The 14,340-nt window shown below is 49.3% G+C and overlaps 1 protein-coding gene across 1 annotated transcript in view; it reads right to left on the bottom strand.

The window, feature by feature from the left end:
- Window positions 1-10,729, bottom strand: part of Narf (nuclear prelamin A recognition factor) — a 29,398-nt gene extending 18,669 nt beyond the window's left edge. The window contains exons 1-5 of the mRNA XM_013147211.3: window positions 10,571-10,729; window positions 9,628-9,708; window positions 6,350-6,493; window positions 4,618-4,750; window positions 2,039-2,173 (exon numbers count right to left, since the gene is read on the bottom strand). Of these exons, the coding sequence (XP_013002665.1) occupies window positions 2,039-2,173; window positions 4,618-4,750; window positions 6,350-6,493; window positions 9,628-9,708; window positions 10,571-10,597 (520 nt within the window). The 5' untranslated portion in view covers window positions 10,598-10,729. The remainder of the gene's footprint in view (window positions 1-2,038; window positions 2,174-4,617; window positions 4,751-6,349; window positions 6,494-9,627; window positions 9,709-10,570) is intronic.
- Window positions 10,730-14,340: the final 3,611 nt, after the last annotated feature.

The following is a 14,340-nucleotide window of genomic DNA, read 5'->3' as shown; positions in this document are numbered from 1 at the left end:
TTAAATAAAAGCCTGCCCATGATGCCCTCCAACACCAAGCAGACATGACCAGCAGGCCTGATAACAGAACTCTTCTTCCTTTGTGTAAACCCCCATCTTTGCTGTCTTTGTATAACTGATGGCCTTACAATGTGACTTGAAATGTAACAAGACATTCCTTTCTTTGTATAACCCATGCTTTGTTTAAGTGAGAGCCTTATTATGTAAGCTAAAATGTTTAAATTCCTTCAGCCATACAAGATGTCAACCAACCCTCCAATCACATGCACCAAATCTGCCTATGTACCATCCTGCTTATTATTCTTTTAAAAGCTCTGAAATCAAAAAAAGAAAAAAAAAAAAAAAAAACAAAAAACTCTGAAATCCCACCGAGTGGGGCTCTGCCTCGGTTCTTTGGGAGAGAATCCAGTCAGATGCCCACTGCCTCCTTAACCTCTTCCCTGTTTTCTTTCCCTCTGTTTTCCATAACAAAAAGATGTTAATGTATGGGTTGTTTTTTTAAATCTAAAACCTCACTCTTTTAGTTTAACTTCAGTGTTGGCATTCTGAAACAAACGAGTGAGTTTTAGGCTGCAGTTTGGCACTCAACTCTAAAAGGTTTGCCATCACTAGTTTAGGCTAAAGGAGGCCATAGGGGTGGGGCCCCAGGCCAATGGATCTGTGGCTTTTTAAAGAGGAGTGGAGATACGAACTTAGACATTCTGCCTGGCCGTGTGCTGGCCTATGTGACTACAGAGTTGCCACCAGCAAGAAGGACCTCTCCAGATGCAGCTGCGGGTCCTTCCTCTTCCCAGCCTTCTGAACTGTGCAGCAAATGAACCTTTATTCTCAGCTCACTGTGGTGGTACCTGTGTGTAACTCAGCATTCAAGAAGTTGAGGCAGCAAGACTGTTGCTGGTTGGAAGCTTGCCAGTGTACAGAGTGAGTTCAAAACCAGCCTGAACTTCATAGCGAAAGCCTGCAGCCTACATCAAAAACCAAGAACAAAACAAAAACAACAAACACCTCTGTTAAGTTATTGAGAGCACATTATTCAGTTATTTCAAAAGAAAACCTCAGAGACCAACTAAAATTAATCAAAGAATGATCCAAACAAATTTAAAAATTCTGATCAAAGTATCTGTAAACTGGGCATGGTAGCACACTCCTGTAATCCCAGCAGTCAGGAGGCTGAGGCAAGAGGATCATTGTAAATTCGACACCAGCCCGAGCTCAAAGTAAGCCCAAGGTCAGCCTGAACTTCATAGTGAGATCCTGTCTCAAGAACAAAAAAAAAAAAAAAAAAAAAAAAAAAAAAAAAAAAAGAAAAGAAAAAAAATGATCTAAAAAAACAGGCCCCAAGCTGGGCATGGGGGTGCACACCTGTGAGACCAGCAGCTGAAAGGCTGAGGCAAAAGGGTCTCAAGTTTGAACCCAGCCTCGGCAACCCAGCAAGACTTGTCTCAAAATAAAAAATTTTAAAAAGGACTGGGGATAAAGCTCAGTACAAAGGCCCTGGGTTCAATCCCCAGTATCACCAAAAACAAAGCACAACTATTATGATGCTTGCTTCAGGACTTTCAGAAGTCTGCATAAATGAACGTAAGGCCTTAGTTAGGGCTGAGGCTATGGTTCAGAAGCGCCATACCCATGCCTCACTGACAAGCCAGCACTGGTTTGGCACATTCACAACAGAGGCTTAACTTTATGTCTTGGCTGCCACACGGCTCTGGTTTGAAGTCAGTTGTTCTCACTGGCTTGAAGCACTGTGGTACAGGCAAGACTGGCCCAACGAGCAGCTTGGATCACCTATGGTGGCTCATAACTGATATGAATAGTACTGTGTTACTTTTTATCCCCAAAGCTACAAAAGCAAAACACCAAAACACCTCAGCTGTCACGCCATTCCCAAACCAGTCAGTAAACACACTGGTGGACAGGGCATGTACACATGGCCAAACACTACCGCACGGTCTACGAGGCCCAGCAGGCTGGGCCGCCAAGCCCCTTACTCGCGGCCAGGTCTCCCCTGAGCTTAGGCCCCAGGAACAGGCCTCACCAGGGCAGGCGGAGGTCAGCATAGGCAATGCGCGCTGCTCGTCGCTGTGCTGATGGTATCGACGCACGAATTCTCTCTGACTCTCCAGGATGCTGAAATCCGCAGCTATCGCCATATCAAACACATAGTGCACCCCTGCAGGAAGGAGGAGAGTGTGGATTCAGCACAGCATGAGGGCACACATGGCCCAGCCTGCCAGCGGCCTCATCTCTGCTGCCCTGCGTGGAGACAGACTTAGGGAACGGGGTCTGTGGTGCCTGTCTCAAGAGCCGGCCTGTTTTCTGTCAGTGATGGTGCTGGGTCAGGACATGCACTGCTGAGTTACACCCTCACCTGTTTTGAGATAGGATCTCACTAAATTGCCCAGGCTGGCCTCAAACTTGTGATCCTCCTGCTTCAGCTTTCTCAAGGCGGAATATGTCACTGCGTCTGGCTACACGTTTTTTTCTTTTGTGGTACAGGGATTGATCATAGGTGTCCTCCACCACTGAGTTACACCCTAGACTTCTTAAAAATGTATTTGGACATAGGGTCTTGCAGTGTTACCCAGGCTAGCCTCCAACTTGTAATCCTCCTGCCTCAGCCTTCAGAGGAGCTGTGACTTTAGACACATACCACTGCACCTGGGTTAGTGTTTGTTGTTTTTCAACACTCAGGAGGCTGAAGCAAGAGGATGTCTGTGAGTAGGTGACTAGCCTGGGGGTACATGGTGAATTTACAGCTAGCCTGAACTACATAGCAAGACTCTTTCAAAAAAAACCTAACAAAAAATGTTAAGTTTTAAAGAATTGTAGGACTTTTTTGGTACCGAGAATCAAACTCATGACCTCACACACAGCAGGGCAGATGCTGTGCCAGAGAGCTACATTCCCAGCCTCAAGAGCAGTGTTAAGGAAAAATCAGTTCCACTAGAGATACCTTCATTATACCTATCACACTCAATTACTTTTTTTTGTTTTTTGAGACATACTCTGTGTAGTTTAGGCTGGCCTCATACACATGGCAATCCTCCTGCCTCAGCTTCCCAAGTGCTAGGATTACAAGTGTGTGTCACTGCACCCAGCTTCAGTTACATGTCTTTCACCATGAAACCATACAACAACCAGCAACAATGGTCTACGGTCAGCTCAGCCAGCCCAAGGCTCTCTGAAGCATGCAGCCATGCCTGTGATATCCTCGGGGGTGCTGCAGCCTGCCATGCCCAGTGCTGTAGGCTGCTTCTCACATTTAAGAACTTGTTCTGCTGGTGCCTATGCTATGCATCACCTTATTATTAATCCCAACATCTGTACACCTTTGAAAACCCATTATGGAGCCAGGTATAGTGAAGCTTGCCTGTAACCCCCACACTCTGGGAGGCTGAGGCAGAAGGGTCACCAAGTTCCAGCCTAGCCTGGGCAGCTTGGTGACTTAGTGAGACCCTGTCTCAAAATTTAAAAAGTGAAAATAAGAAAGGCTGGGAATGTGGCTCAGTATGAAGGCCTGATGTTTAATCCCTAGTCAGCATCACCAGAAGCCACGACAGTACACCAAGGCTCACTGGTCAATCACTCACGTCCTCCTTTCCTGCACCTGTCCACTGACTGCACAGCCAGGACCCAAGGGCTCTGTGAACCCCACCGCACACAGACAGACACAATGGCTGACGTAACAGCTAGTGCAGAAAGTCCAGCCTGCAGGAGTGCAGGTGCAGAAGCGTGTGCATCTTTGAGGCATCATTCCAGTGTGGACTGCGGAGGCCAAGTTTTGTATTTTGTTTTTTTGAGTCTTACTGTGTAGCTCAGGTTGGCCTTGAACTCGTGACTCTCCGATCTCAGCCCCCAGGTGCACTGTCATACTCAGCTTGCTATGTTTTTTTTCAGTGGTACTGGAGACTGAACTAGGACCTCTGTGTAGAGTTATAGCCCCACCTCATCCCCCCCTTTAAATTTTGAGACAAAAAAACTGTCTTGCTTTGTCACTAACTTGACTAGGCCAAGAATCTGATCCTCCAGCTTCAGCCTCCACTGACCGTATTCTTAACTGATCACCTTTCACTCACTTTTCACACAAAGTGCACACCGCTGTTCCCTCCCCACACTGCTCTCAGGAGAGCTTTTTGGTTTTTTCTTCTTTTGAGACAGGGTTGCGCTGTCATTCAGGCTGCCCTTGAGCCATTGGCAATCCTGCCTCAGTCTCCTCCAAGTGCTAGAGTTACAGGCATGTGCCACCATGCCCGGTTGAGAAAGCTTCTTTGGGAAAGTGGGCACAAACACTTCAGATGTGACTGGCACACACAGTGTGTGGGAGTGGGTGGGTGTTTCACATGGATGCTGCTGGACACATGGGAGAGCCTCCTACACCACGTGTCTGTTGTCAGTGCCTGCCGGGGCTCAGCCCTTGCTGCAACAAAACATCCATGGGGGCAGGCAGGCTAAGTGACACCCTCGAATCCCCCAGAGGCCTCTCAGGACAGGGGCCCCGGCATCGGAGAGTTTTCCTACAGGTCTGCCGTCCCTCTGGCCAGGTAGACTGTGCCCCAGAGCAAGGGTGCATCACGCCCTCCCACTATCTGCCCAGCACCACCCAGGGCCACTCACCAAGGCTCTTTAGGAAGCCACACAGTCGTCTGGATGCATCAGTGACACTGAGGTTCAACTTAGCAGCAAAATAAGGCAAAGACTGGGGACATACAGACACGACCAGCACTTTGTGCTTTGAGGTATCACATTTCTAAAAGAAGAATAGAGAATAATGTCATATTATATGGTTACATGAGAAGTGAGAGACACTTTGATGAATGAGTGAGAACAGAATCCAACAGATGCTCTGTGTAAATACCAATAGATAAATAGTAGCAAACCTAAGAAAACAAAAGGAAAATACAATTAAAGATGAAGCTATGCCAGGCATGATAGTGCACACCTATAATCCTGGCACTCTGGGAGGCTGAGTCAGGAGGATCACTACAAATTTAAGACTGGGCAGAGCTAAATAGTGAGTTCAAAGCCAGGCAACCACATAGTGAGGCCCTGTCTCAAAATAAACAAATAAAAGTAAATTCAGGCCCAGCCTAGGTAATTTTATGTGAGCCTATCTTCGTTTTTTGTTTGTTTTTGGTACCAGGAATCAAACTCACAACCTTGAACTTGCCAGGCAGGTGCTTACACCACTGAGCTAAATCCCCAGCCCTGTGTGAGCCTATCTTAAAATAAAAAAAGGAGTAGGCCTCAATGTGAAGGCCCTGGGTTCTATCCCCAGTACTGCAAATGAGTAAATAATAAATATGGCTGGAGATAAACAGCTCAGTCACAGAGCATCCCTGACTGATTTTTTCCCACTCGTACTGACCGCAAGACCTTTCTACTGAGCTATATTTTACCTTTTAAACTTTTTTAAGACAGTGTCCTTACATAGTCAAGGCTGGCCTCAAACTTGCTTTGATCTTCCTATCTCTGCCTCTTGAGTACTGGGATTATGGCCTGTACCACCATACCTAGTGGCTATCTTATCCTTTTTAATTGTGAAACTGGGTCTTACAAACTTGCTAAGTCGCCCGGATGTATTCCAACTTACGATGTTCTTACCTCAACCTTCCAGGGTGCTGGGATTCTGAGCAGGCACCACTATACCTGGCTCAAAGGTACCTGTACCTGAATCTGACGCCAAGAGTGGGTGGGATGGCTGGATATAGCCCCACATGGTGCACTAAGATAAACTGCAGTGCTGCAGCAGACTTCATGGTACAACACAGCTGTGCTGCTGTTTCCTGAAGGAGGGAGCATAGCTGAGATGGTGGCCACACGCCAGAAGGGTACATCCAGATACCACTAATGGTGACAACAGAAGCCACGTTTCAGTTGGAACCATAAGAAATGGCGAATGGCTGGTCTAAGAAGATGCCAGAGGGTGAGTGACAAACACTGGGAAGCTGCTTGGCTCTCCTTCGGGTGGTGACACTCCTGTGAGATAGCATGTCCATCCCCAGGACAGCACCACAAGCTAAGGCCCACAGCACTATCATCCTTCTGTTCTTTCCCTTTTGCTTATCCTACTGAAGGCCAGTGATGCCTGGCAGTTCTGTGAGACAGGCCAGCAGGGAGACACTGGAGCGGGGAGGCTGAGGACCACACTTCCCAAGGTGGAGACGGGCTCGGGAAAAGGAGTACTCCAGCAGGGGACTTCGATGACACAGCTTTGAAAAGCTGTATGTGCCTCTGATGGTGCCACAGAGGCTTCTGTGTACCAAGAGACTTCTCTCACCCTGACATCCACCCCCCGTCCTCAGGCTGGCTCCCCAGGCCCTGTCGGCGAGAATCCAGGGCACCATACCTTATTAAGGTTCAGGACCCGGAAGAGGTCTTTGGCATTTTGCTGAGAAAGCTGGGCTCCTTCCTCGGCAGTTACGCAGCTGTCACATGCTAGGCAGTCACTCAATAGTATCTTGGCATCAGCTAATTTATGGAATTCTCCCTTCTGTGGAAGAAATGACACCTGAGTTAACATGTGCTCTTTAGGAAGGATTTCAGCAAAACATGTCTCAGTAAACAGATGATGCTAGGTGCCAGGCCTGCCACTTGGGGGGAACAGTCTGGTGTGAGCAGCATGTGGTGGTGGGACACAAGGCATGGCACCCTGTTCACAAGGACACAGAGGACAAGAGGAGAATCAGAACCAGACTGCCACGTGCAGATGAGATTGCTGTATGCCCGCCACTTCCTCCAGGGTCCTGTCCATCCCCTGTCCACTTCCTCCCTAGTCCTGTCCATCCCCAGGACAGCACCACAAGCTAAGGCCCACAGCACTATCATCCTTCTGCTCTTTCCCTTTTGCTTATCCTACTGAAAACCAGTAGGCATGCACCACGAAGGCTTGGCTTCCCTGCCTGGCTCCTCAGGCTCTGCAGGCACTGGACTCCCCTAGTCCCACAGTTTGCTAAGCGCTCTCTGTCCAGGCTCAGGAGGTTATGCACAGCTCCCTGTGGCTTCAGGTTCTCCCCTTGCCTCTGCAACAGATCCTCCAGCCAACCAGGACTGAACTGCAGGCACTCACACCTGCCTCTCCCCCACCTCAGCAGGGCAACTTCTCACCCGGATACTGACAACACAAAACCTCAGCCACTCTGACCTTTTTACCTCTCCTTCCTACCTGTGCCACAATAGTTCCCAGAGATCTGTGAAAGTACCAACCACCTTTCTACTTGACAGCAGACTTCCTCCTGGAAGTCCACAAACCTGCCCTTGTCTGCCTGGTCTCCCTCACAATCCTCCTTGGTGCTCAGGTCCATCCAGGTAGACACTGGATGACCCTCTGCAGGAAGAGCTCCCTGAGAGCTATTTTCAGGGTCCTGGGCTGGACCCTGGTGGTCAGCTCTGAGTGCTTGTCCCCTGCTCTGTTGGTCTTACACCTCAGTCTCCACAGCACTGGCGCACAAGGTAACCTGACAGATGCCTGGCAGGTAAAATGGCACCTTAGAACTTAGCCTTCATGGTGCATGCCTATAATCACAGCACTTAGGAGAGTTTGAGGCCAGTCTGAACTACATAGATAGACCTGTCTCAAAGAAAGAAAAAAATAAAAAGGAGAATTTTAGTTTTGACCAGGGAATCTGGGTATGGTGGCACACACCTGTAATTTTACCATGCAGCAGGCTGAGGTAGGAAAATTAACGTAAATTTGAGACCAGCCTAGGCTACATAGTGAGTTCAAGCCAGCCTGAACTAAAGAGGAGACCCTGTCTCAAAAAATATTTCATTTCACTGAATTTCTCATACTAGGCTTAGACTTAGAATCCTCCTGTCTCAGCTGCCCAGAGTGCTAGGGTTACTGGTATGTACCACCATGCCTGGCTTCTAGGGTTTTCTAAGAGAAGATGTGACACTATCCTCCCACACCACATCCTTCTCTGTGAATTGGGGACACTTGTGGGGCACATCTCAAACACTTGTCCACATGAGCATGAGATGAGAGTGTATCTAAAGCCCAGCGCAGTTTGTGCAACAAATAAACATAAACCACCGCTCACAGCTAAGGAGAATTGATGTGCAAAAGTAATAAACTATTGAGAGAAAAGGCTATTTACAGATAAAGTTTAGTCATGAAATTTGTTATTGATTTATTTATTTTTTTGGTACCAGGGATCAAACTCACAACTGTGCACTTGCAAGGCAGGGCTTATGCCACTCAACTAAATCCCTGGCCTGAAATTTGTTATTTTATAGCTGTTCTATCTCAACTCCCATTTCATGGAATGAAAGTTTCCATTAAAAATATCCAAGGTTAGCCAGGCGTGGTGGTTCACGCCTGTAATCCCAGCACTGGGGAAGCTGAGGCAGGAGGCTCATTGGGAATTCGAGATCAGCTTGGGCTACAAGTGAGTTCAAGGCCAGCCTGAACTGCATAGAGACCCTGTCTCAAAAAGACAAAAAAAAAAAAAAAAAAAAGAAAACATCTGAGGTTTTATAGGGCACAGTAGCACATTCCTGTAGTCCTAGTTGCTCTGGAGGCTGAGGTAGGATAATTTTTTTTTAATTTTTTGAGATATGGTCTCCTGTGTAGTCTATGCTAGATCTCAACTTGCAGCACTCCTCCTATCTCAGCCTCCCAAAGTATTGGGATTACAGGTGTGCTCCATCATGCCCAGCTTGAGACAGGAGAATGTTAAGTTTGAGGCTAGCCTGCACAACAGAGTGAGACTCTACCTTAAAAAAATTAAAGAGGGGGCTGGGGATTTAGCTCAGCGGCATAAGTGCCTGCCTTGCAAGCAAGCAGTCGTGAGTTCGAACCCTGGTACCGATAAAAACAAAAAAGACAAAAAAAAAAAAAAATTAAAGAGACAGGAGTGGTGGTGCATTTCTGTAATCCCAGCAATTCAGGAGGCTGAGACAGGAAGACTACTTGCAGAGACAGCCTGGGTGGCACAGTGAGACCCTACCCTGTCTCAAAGAAAGAAAGAGCAAGCTGAAATGTAGCTTGGTTGTTAGCACGTTTGGATTCAATTCCCAGTACATACACAAATACCCTACACACAACAGATCTGAGGTGTAAATATCATGCCACCATTTTTTTGTTGCTAAAGTAGAGTTTTGGCTTAGTATGGTTGAGAAGACAGGACATGAGGTATTAGTGGACAGTCCTACATGTGGCTTTTAGTGTGCCTTCAATTTTACTTCAGTCTTTCCTTTTTTTCGGAGTCAGGTTCTTGTTATGTAGTTCAGGGCAGCCTTGAACTCACCATGTAGCCCAGGGTGGCTCTGAACTCAGTGACCCTCCTGCCCTGGTTTCCCTGAGAACTGGGATTACAGGTGTGGGCCACCACGCTGGGATGTACTTCAGTCTTTTTTCCAGCATCATGCCGAGCATCATGACACGGGCCTCCAACCAGTAGAAAAACAGTAGCAGCCTCTTACTTTAGGGTGACATAAAACCAAACAATCACCGGGCGTGGTGGCACACTCCTGTAATCCCAGCACTTGGGAGGCTGAGGCAGGTGGATTGTGGCAAGTTGGAGACCAGCCTGGGCTACAAAGTGAGCCCAAGGCCAGCCTGAACTGCATAGCAAAACCCTGTGTCAAAAAGACAAACAACAAACAGACAAACAATCTACTTGCCTCACAAGACTCCTGGGCCAGACTTCGTGCCTCAGCTGACACATTCTCCTCCTCATCGGTTTTTGTCTTTTTACTACATTCCTTAAAAAGGCAAGAGAACGTTGTTAAACAACAGCTCCTAACCTAGCTCCTCTTGTTCAAAAACCACACACACTGTGTATGTACTAAGCTTACGTCCGGAAATCTTTTTTACAGAAATAAAAGCAGGTGTCTGCAAACGATAACCCTTCCGCGCCTGTACAGTTGACAGCGAGGAAGAGCTAGACGCGGTGTGGCTTTCCCCTACCAGCTTAATGGGCAACTTCCTCAGACCAAGAAACATTTAGCATACGGTGTGACTATTACAAAGCATGAACTAGAATTATATGCAATTCTCTCATATTGCATTAAGTGAAAAACAAAACAGCAAGTTATAGGCGGGTGCGGCGACGCACGTCTGTAATCCCAGCATTCTGGGAGACTGAGGCTGGGAGCTCGAAAATTCGAGCCTAGTCGGGACCACCTGGAAGCTTAGTTAAGACACCGTCATAAAATGAAGAAGGGACGGAGATGTAGCTCAGTGCAAAGGCTACTGAACCCCACACCCATAAAGCTGGAGCGCAGCATTCACGCTGTGATCCACCTTCTGTCACAGCGTGGAAGCGCTGCGGGCCCGGTGTTGCCGGACCGAGCGTTCCCGTTTTCCCGTCCGTTTCAGAATAGTTCTAGCAGTCACTGCGGACCTGGAGGCCCCGAGGGTGCGCGCCACCCCCGCCGCTCTGGGCCTGCCGGACCGAGGGCGCACAGAGGGCGTATGCACAGCCGCGGGAGCGGCCTCAGTTCGGCCCACAGCGGACCCAGCGCTCGTCCCCGCGCCGGTCGGGCCGGTGGCTGCCTGCCCTCCGTCCTCCACCCTCCGCCCTCCGCCCTCGGTTCCAGCTCCCGCCCCCGCGCCGAGGCCCACCTTCCGCGTGCAGTGCTCACACTTCATCTGGAGCAGGGCGGGAGGGAGGCAAGAACGCCCCAGCAGAGGAGAGCAGTAAAAGACGCGCAAACAGCTGCCCGCCGCCGGCCGCCCTTTGTTACCTTCGCTCTGGATCGGCCCCACCCCAAAGGCCGAGCTCAGCCAATGACAGTGCTTAGATACGAAGAGCCACACCTTAGGCCAATAAGAGACCCACTGAGGCCGCTGCTCCTGTTGCTGCACCCCACCCCGCGCCCCACCTTACGGCTCTGCTTAGGCCAATGAGAGTCCCAGAGCGGGGCGAGCCCGGACCCTCAGCCGTTCAGAGTACGCGGGGCTAGTTTTAGAACTTCTGTCAGAAGTTGCCCGGGTTGGCATCATCAGTTTGTTTCTGCCAGGTCTACGTTTCGTAATGGACAGCGCGGAAGGAAGAGGGAATGGGTAGTCGCAGAGGCCAAGTCCTAGAAGCAGTTCCAAGGTTTCTAGGTTAAGAGGCCCGGTCCCCAGCCGCTCTATCAGGACGGCGTCTGATGCTCACCTCTCTTGCTGTTCCTCGTGGGCGGAGCTGGCGCCACCCTCGCCAGACGCCATAACTAACCCACGGCCTGTCACGTAGGCTCGGCGAAGCGGCAGTGCGCGTGCGCTAAAGCCTCAGTTCAGTCGCCGGTGGTTCTGCCAAGCGCGCGTCCCAGCATTAGAAAGAAAAATTTTTAGAAAAAAAAAATTTTTTTTTTGAGACAAGGTCTTGCTATATATCCCAGGCTGGTCTTGAACTCGTGGAGATCTTTCTGCCTAGCCGAGGGCTGGTATTATAAGCATGCGCCACCACACCTGGCTTCATTATTGATTTAGCCCCTCCCTAGGACTGGCGGATTTTGGTGCTCGACTAATCTGGTTAGGATGTCCCCCCTCCTTTTTTTTTTTTTTTTTTGTACAGAGAATTGAACACAGGGCCTTTGCCCTAAATTATGTTCCTGGTTCTTTTTAAATTTTGAGACTGGGTTTTGCTAAATCGCTCAATTGCTCAGGCTGGGGTTGAATTTGCCGTTCTCCTGCCTCAGCTTCCTAGAGTGCCAGGATTATAAGTATACACCACTATCCCCAGCTGAGTTTCTTTTCTTTTTTCCTTTTTTTGTTCTTTTAAGACAGGGTCACAATCAAGTCCCACTAGCCTTTAACTTACTATGTATTAGTCCACAGTCAAATTCGCCACAGTTCTGCCTCAGGTAGCAAGTGTAGTGGACCAAAGAGGGACTTTTCCTGGAAGAAAGATTTTGGTTCTTCTCCAAGGTGATTGATATCAATTTGGAATATCAATCACTGCTGTTCACCCTTTTGGGAAGTAAGTGGGTGTGGTCATTTTTCTATCCTAAGGCCTGATCTTCAACAAATTCAGCCACAGTTGTCTTCTGTCCTAACCTTATCTGAGGGCCTGGTCCTGACAGCCTCTAATATTTCTAAATAATTCAACTGTCTATCATAGGTGGGGGTCTTTCTCTCCCATCCCCCAATGTCTGAGACCTTTGATAGTTGAAAGTGGTGGTGCCGTGGACGAGAGCATTACTCTGCCCCACATGCCACCTTGGCAGGATACCCTTGCTTTTCTGAAGGGCAGCCTTGGACCCAGTTCCTAGGCAAGCCCCAGGCTCTGGAATATGCTCTCTGGCAGTGGGAGTGGGGCTCTTTGAAAAGACTTTGCAGCTGCACACCTGTAATTTCAGCTGCTAGGGATGTTGAGGCAGGAGAATCACTAGTGTGAGGCCTGTCTAGGCAACTTTGCAAGACCTTACCCCAAAATAAGAAATAAAAAATCTAGGGATGTAGCTCCTGGTAGAGCAGCCCTGGTTCAATCCCTAGGATTGCCAAAAAGAAAAAGATGATGGTTTGCTCCAAATAAATGGTGTGCAAATGCCCCTCCAAGCCAAGGGCCCTCCCCTCTTGGAAGGGTTCAGACCAAGGCAATAGACAGACATGGAATGCAGATGCTTCTGAACGTGAAGGGCAGGCCCTTAATGTTACCCCCTCACCCAGCACGTGTGTCCTTTTGATCAGCCTAAGAAACCCTCCCATCTGCCCTACTCTAGGGGATCCAGGCCCAGGAGGAAGATCTAGTCTCACTGGATAGAGACTAGACAGAGGAGATGGCTCTGGGCAACAGTCTCCTAGGGCAGCCATGTGGTCACAGGCTGCTAGGATGATGAAGATGCCTGCATTTATTTCCAGGCTGCTGGGCCCCCTGCCCTGGCCCCAGCCCTGTGCTGTCTTCAGCTACAGCACATCTTTCATGGAGACAGGGACAGGCTGCTCCAGTGCCCCAGGCCCCAGCCTGAGAGGGCAACGGGTGTTTAATTTGTTAGGGAGCTTTGGTTTTGTTATGGTTGTTTTATGAGACAGGATCTCCCTACTTAGTTGTGGCTGACCTTGAACTCATTATCAGCCCAGGCTGATCTAGAGTTAAGGCGAACCTCCTGCCTCAGATTCCTAAATGCTGGGATCACAAGCACTCTCACACCTCACCCAGCTGCATGATGCCCCTGAGCAGCAGGTTCTATCCCCAGGGCTGTCCCTGAGGCCACTGGCTCCTGGGGAGATTTGTAGACTCAGACAAAGCCCTACACCCTGTGGACTTGCTGACTTCTGACTTAGGACCAAGGAGCTGCCACAGCTGGACCCTGGAGAGCTGGGGGTTCTGGGTGGGGCAGACTACTGAGAACCTCTCACCCTCCTCTCAAGCCTACCATGGCCTTCTCCTCCTTGCCCCAGGGGTCTGAGCTTCCCTCCCAGGTGGCTTGCAGGGCCTGGCCATCAGTGTGGCAGTGCTGGAGGAAGGAGCCACCCACACTGTCCCCACAGGGTGAACAAGCAGGCATGTGAGGCTGGAGGACAGAAAATTGCTCTGCTCATTGAGGCCTCTGCTGGGCCGGGCAGGCGTCACAGCTCCATCCTCCCCTCCTGCCTGCACTCTTGACAGTGCCATTGCCAATGCCAAAGAAGAAGGGACTGTTCTAGAAAAGCTTCTGAGCTTGGCCAAGGAAAGCTGAGAGCTTCCATAGCAGGCCCGGTCATTTACCTCCATGGCTTGCCCACCTTACTGTGTCTGTTGCCCGAAGAACACGTGTGTATATGGTCAGAGCTAAAGCTCATCTCCGTGTGTTCACGTTCAGTGAAGTCCTTGGCTGCCAGCTCTCTCAGCTGTGGCATCACTGAGATGAAGGGGCAAGGCAGTAAAGGTTTAGCAGGTACCTATGCCATGCTGGGGACACACTGGAGCCAAGAAACTGCAGTGAGCAGAAAACAGATAAAGCCACCTTGCTCTCTTCCGCTACCTATAGTCCAGTGTGGGAAAATGTAGCATAATCAAGAATTGAATTAAAGAGAGTTTGCAGCTAGTGAGGCCCGGAAAGAAATGCAAAGAGGTTCCAGGAGGCTAAGTGGGGACTTGACCTAGTTCTGCAGGTTCAAGAGCTGCTGCTTGAGCTGAAATAATGTCCAAAGAGGAGGTGATTAGGACAGTGGGCAAGAAGAGATATTTGATCCGAGAGTCTTGTATGTGCAAAGGCCCTGTGATAAGAAGGATAGTGACACAATTGGGTGACTGAGAGAAGGCCAGGGCGGCTCAAACTAGGGGTAAGGGGTGAAAGGGTTTTGGCCCAGGCCGGATGATGTAGCCGGTAAAGCCAGGAAGCTCCTATCTCCCCCACCCTTAGGAATCTACCTCTGGCGCCAAACTAAGACCAATGGGCTACCTGTGCATCCCTAATGCCCCCCTT

Source organism: Cavia porcellus, unplaced genomic scaffold (assembly GCF_034190915.1).
Source record: "Cavia porcellus strain 051 isolate PalLab524CR breed Dunkin Hartley unplaced genomic scaffold, mCavPor4.1 scaffold_32, whole genome shotgun sequence".
NCBI lineage: Eukaryota > Metazoa > Chordata > Mammalia > Rodentia > Caviidae > Cavia > Cavia porcellus.
The sequence above is the reverse complement of the archived record's forward strand: the minus strand, read 5'-3'. Positions and strand labels throughout refer to the sequence as shown.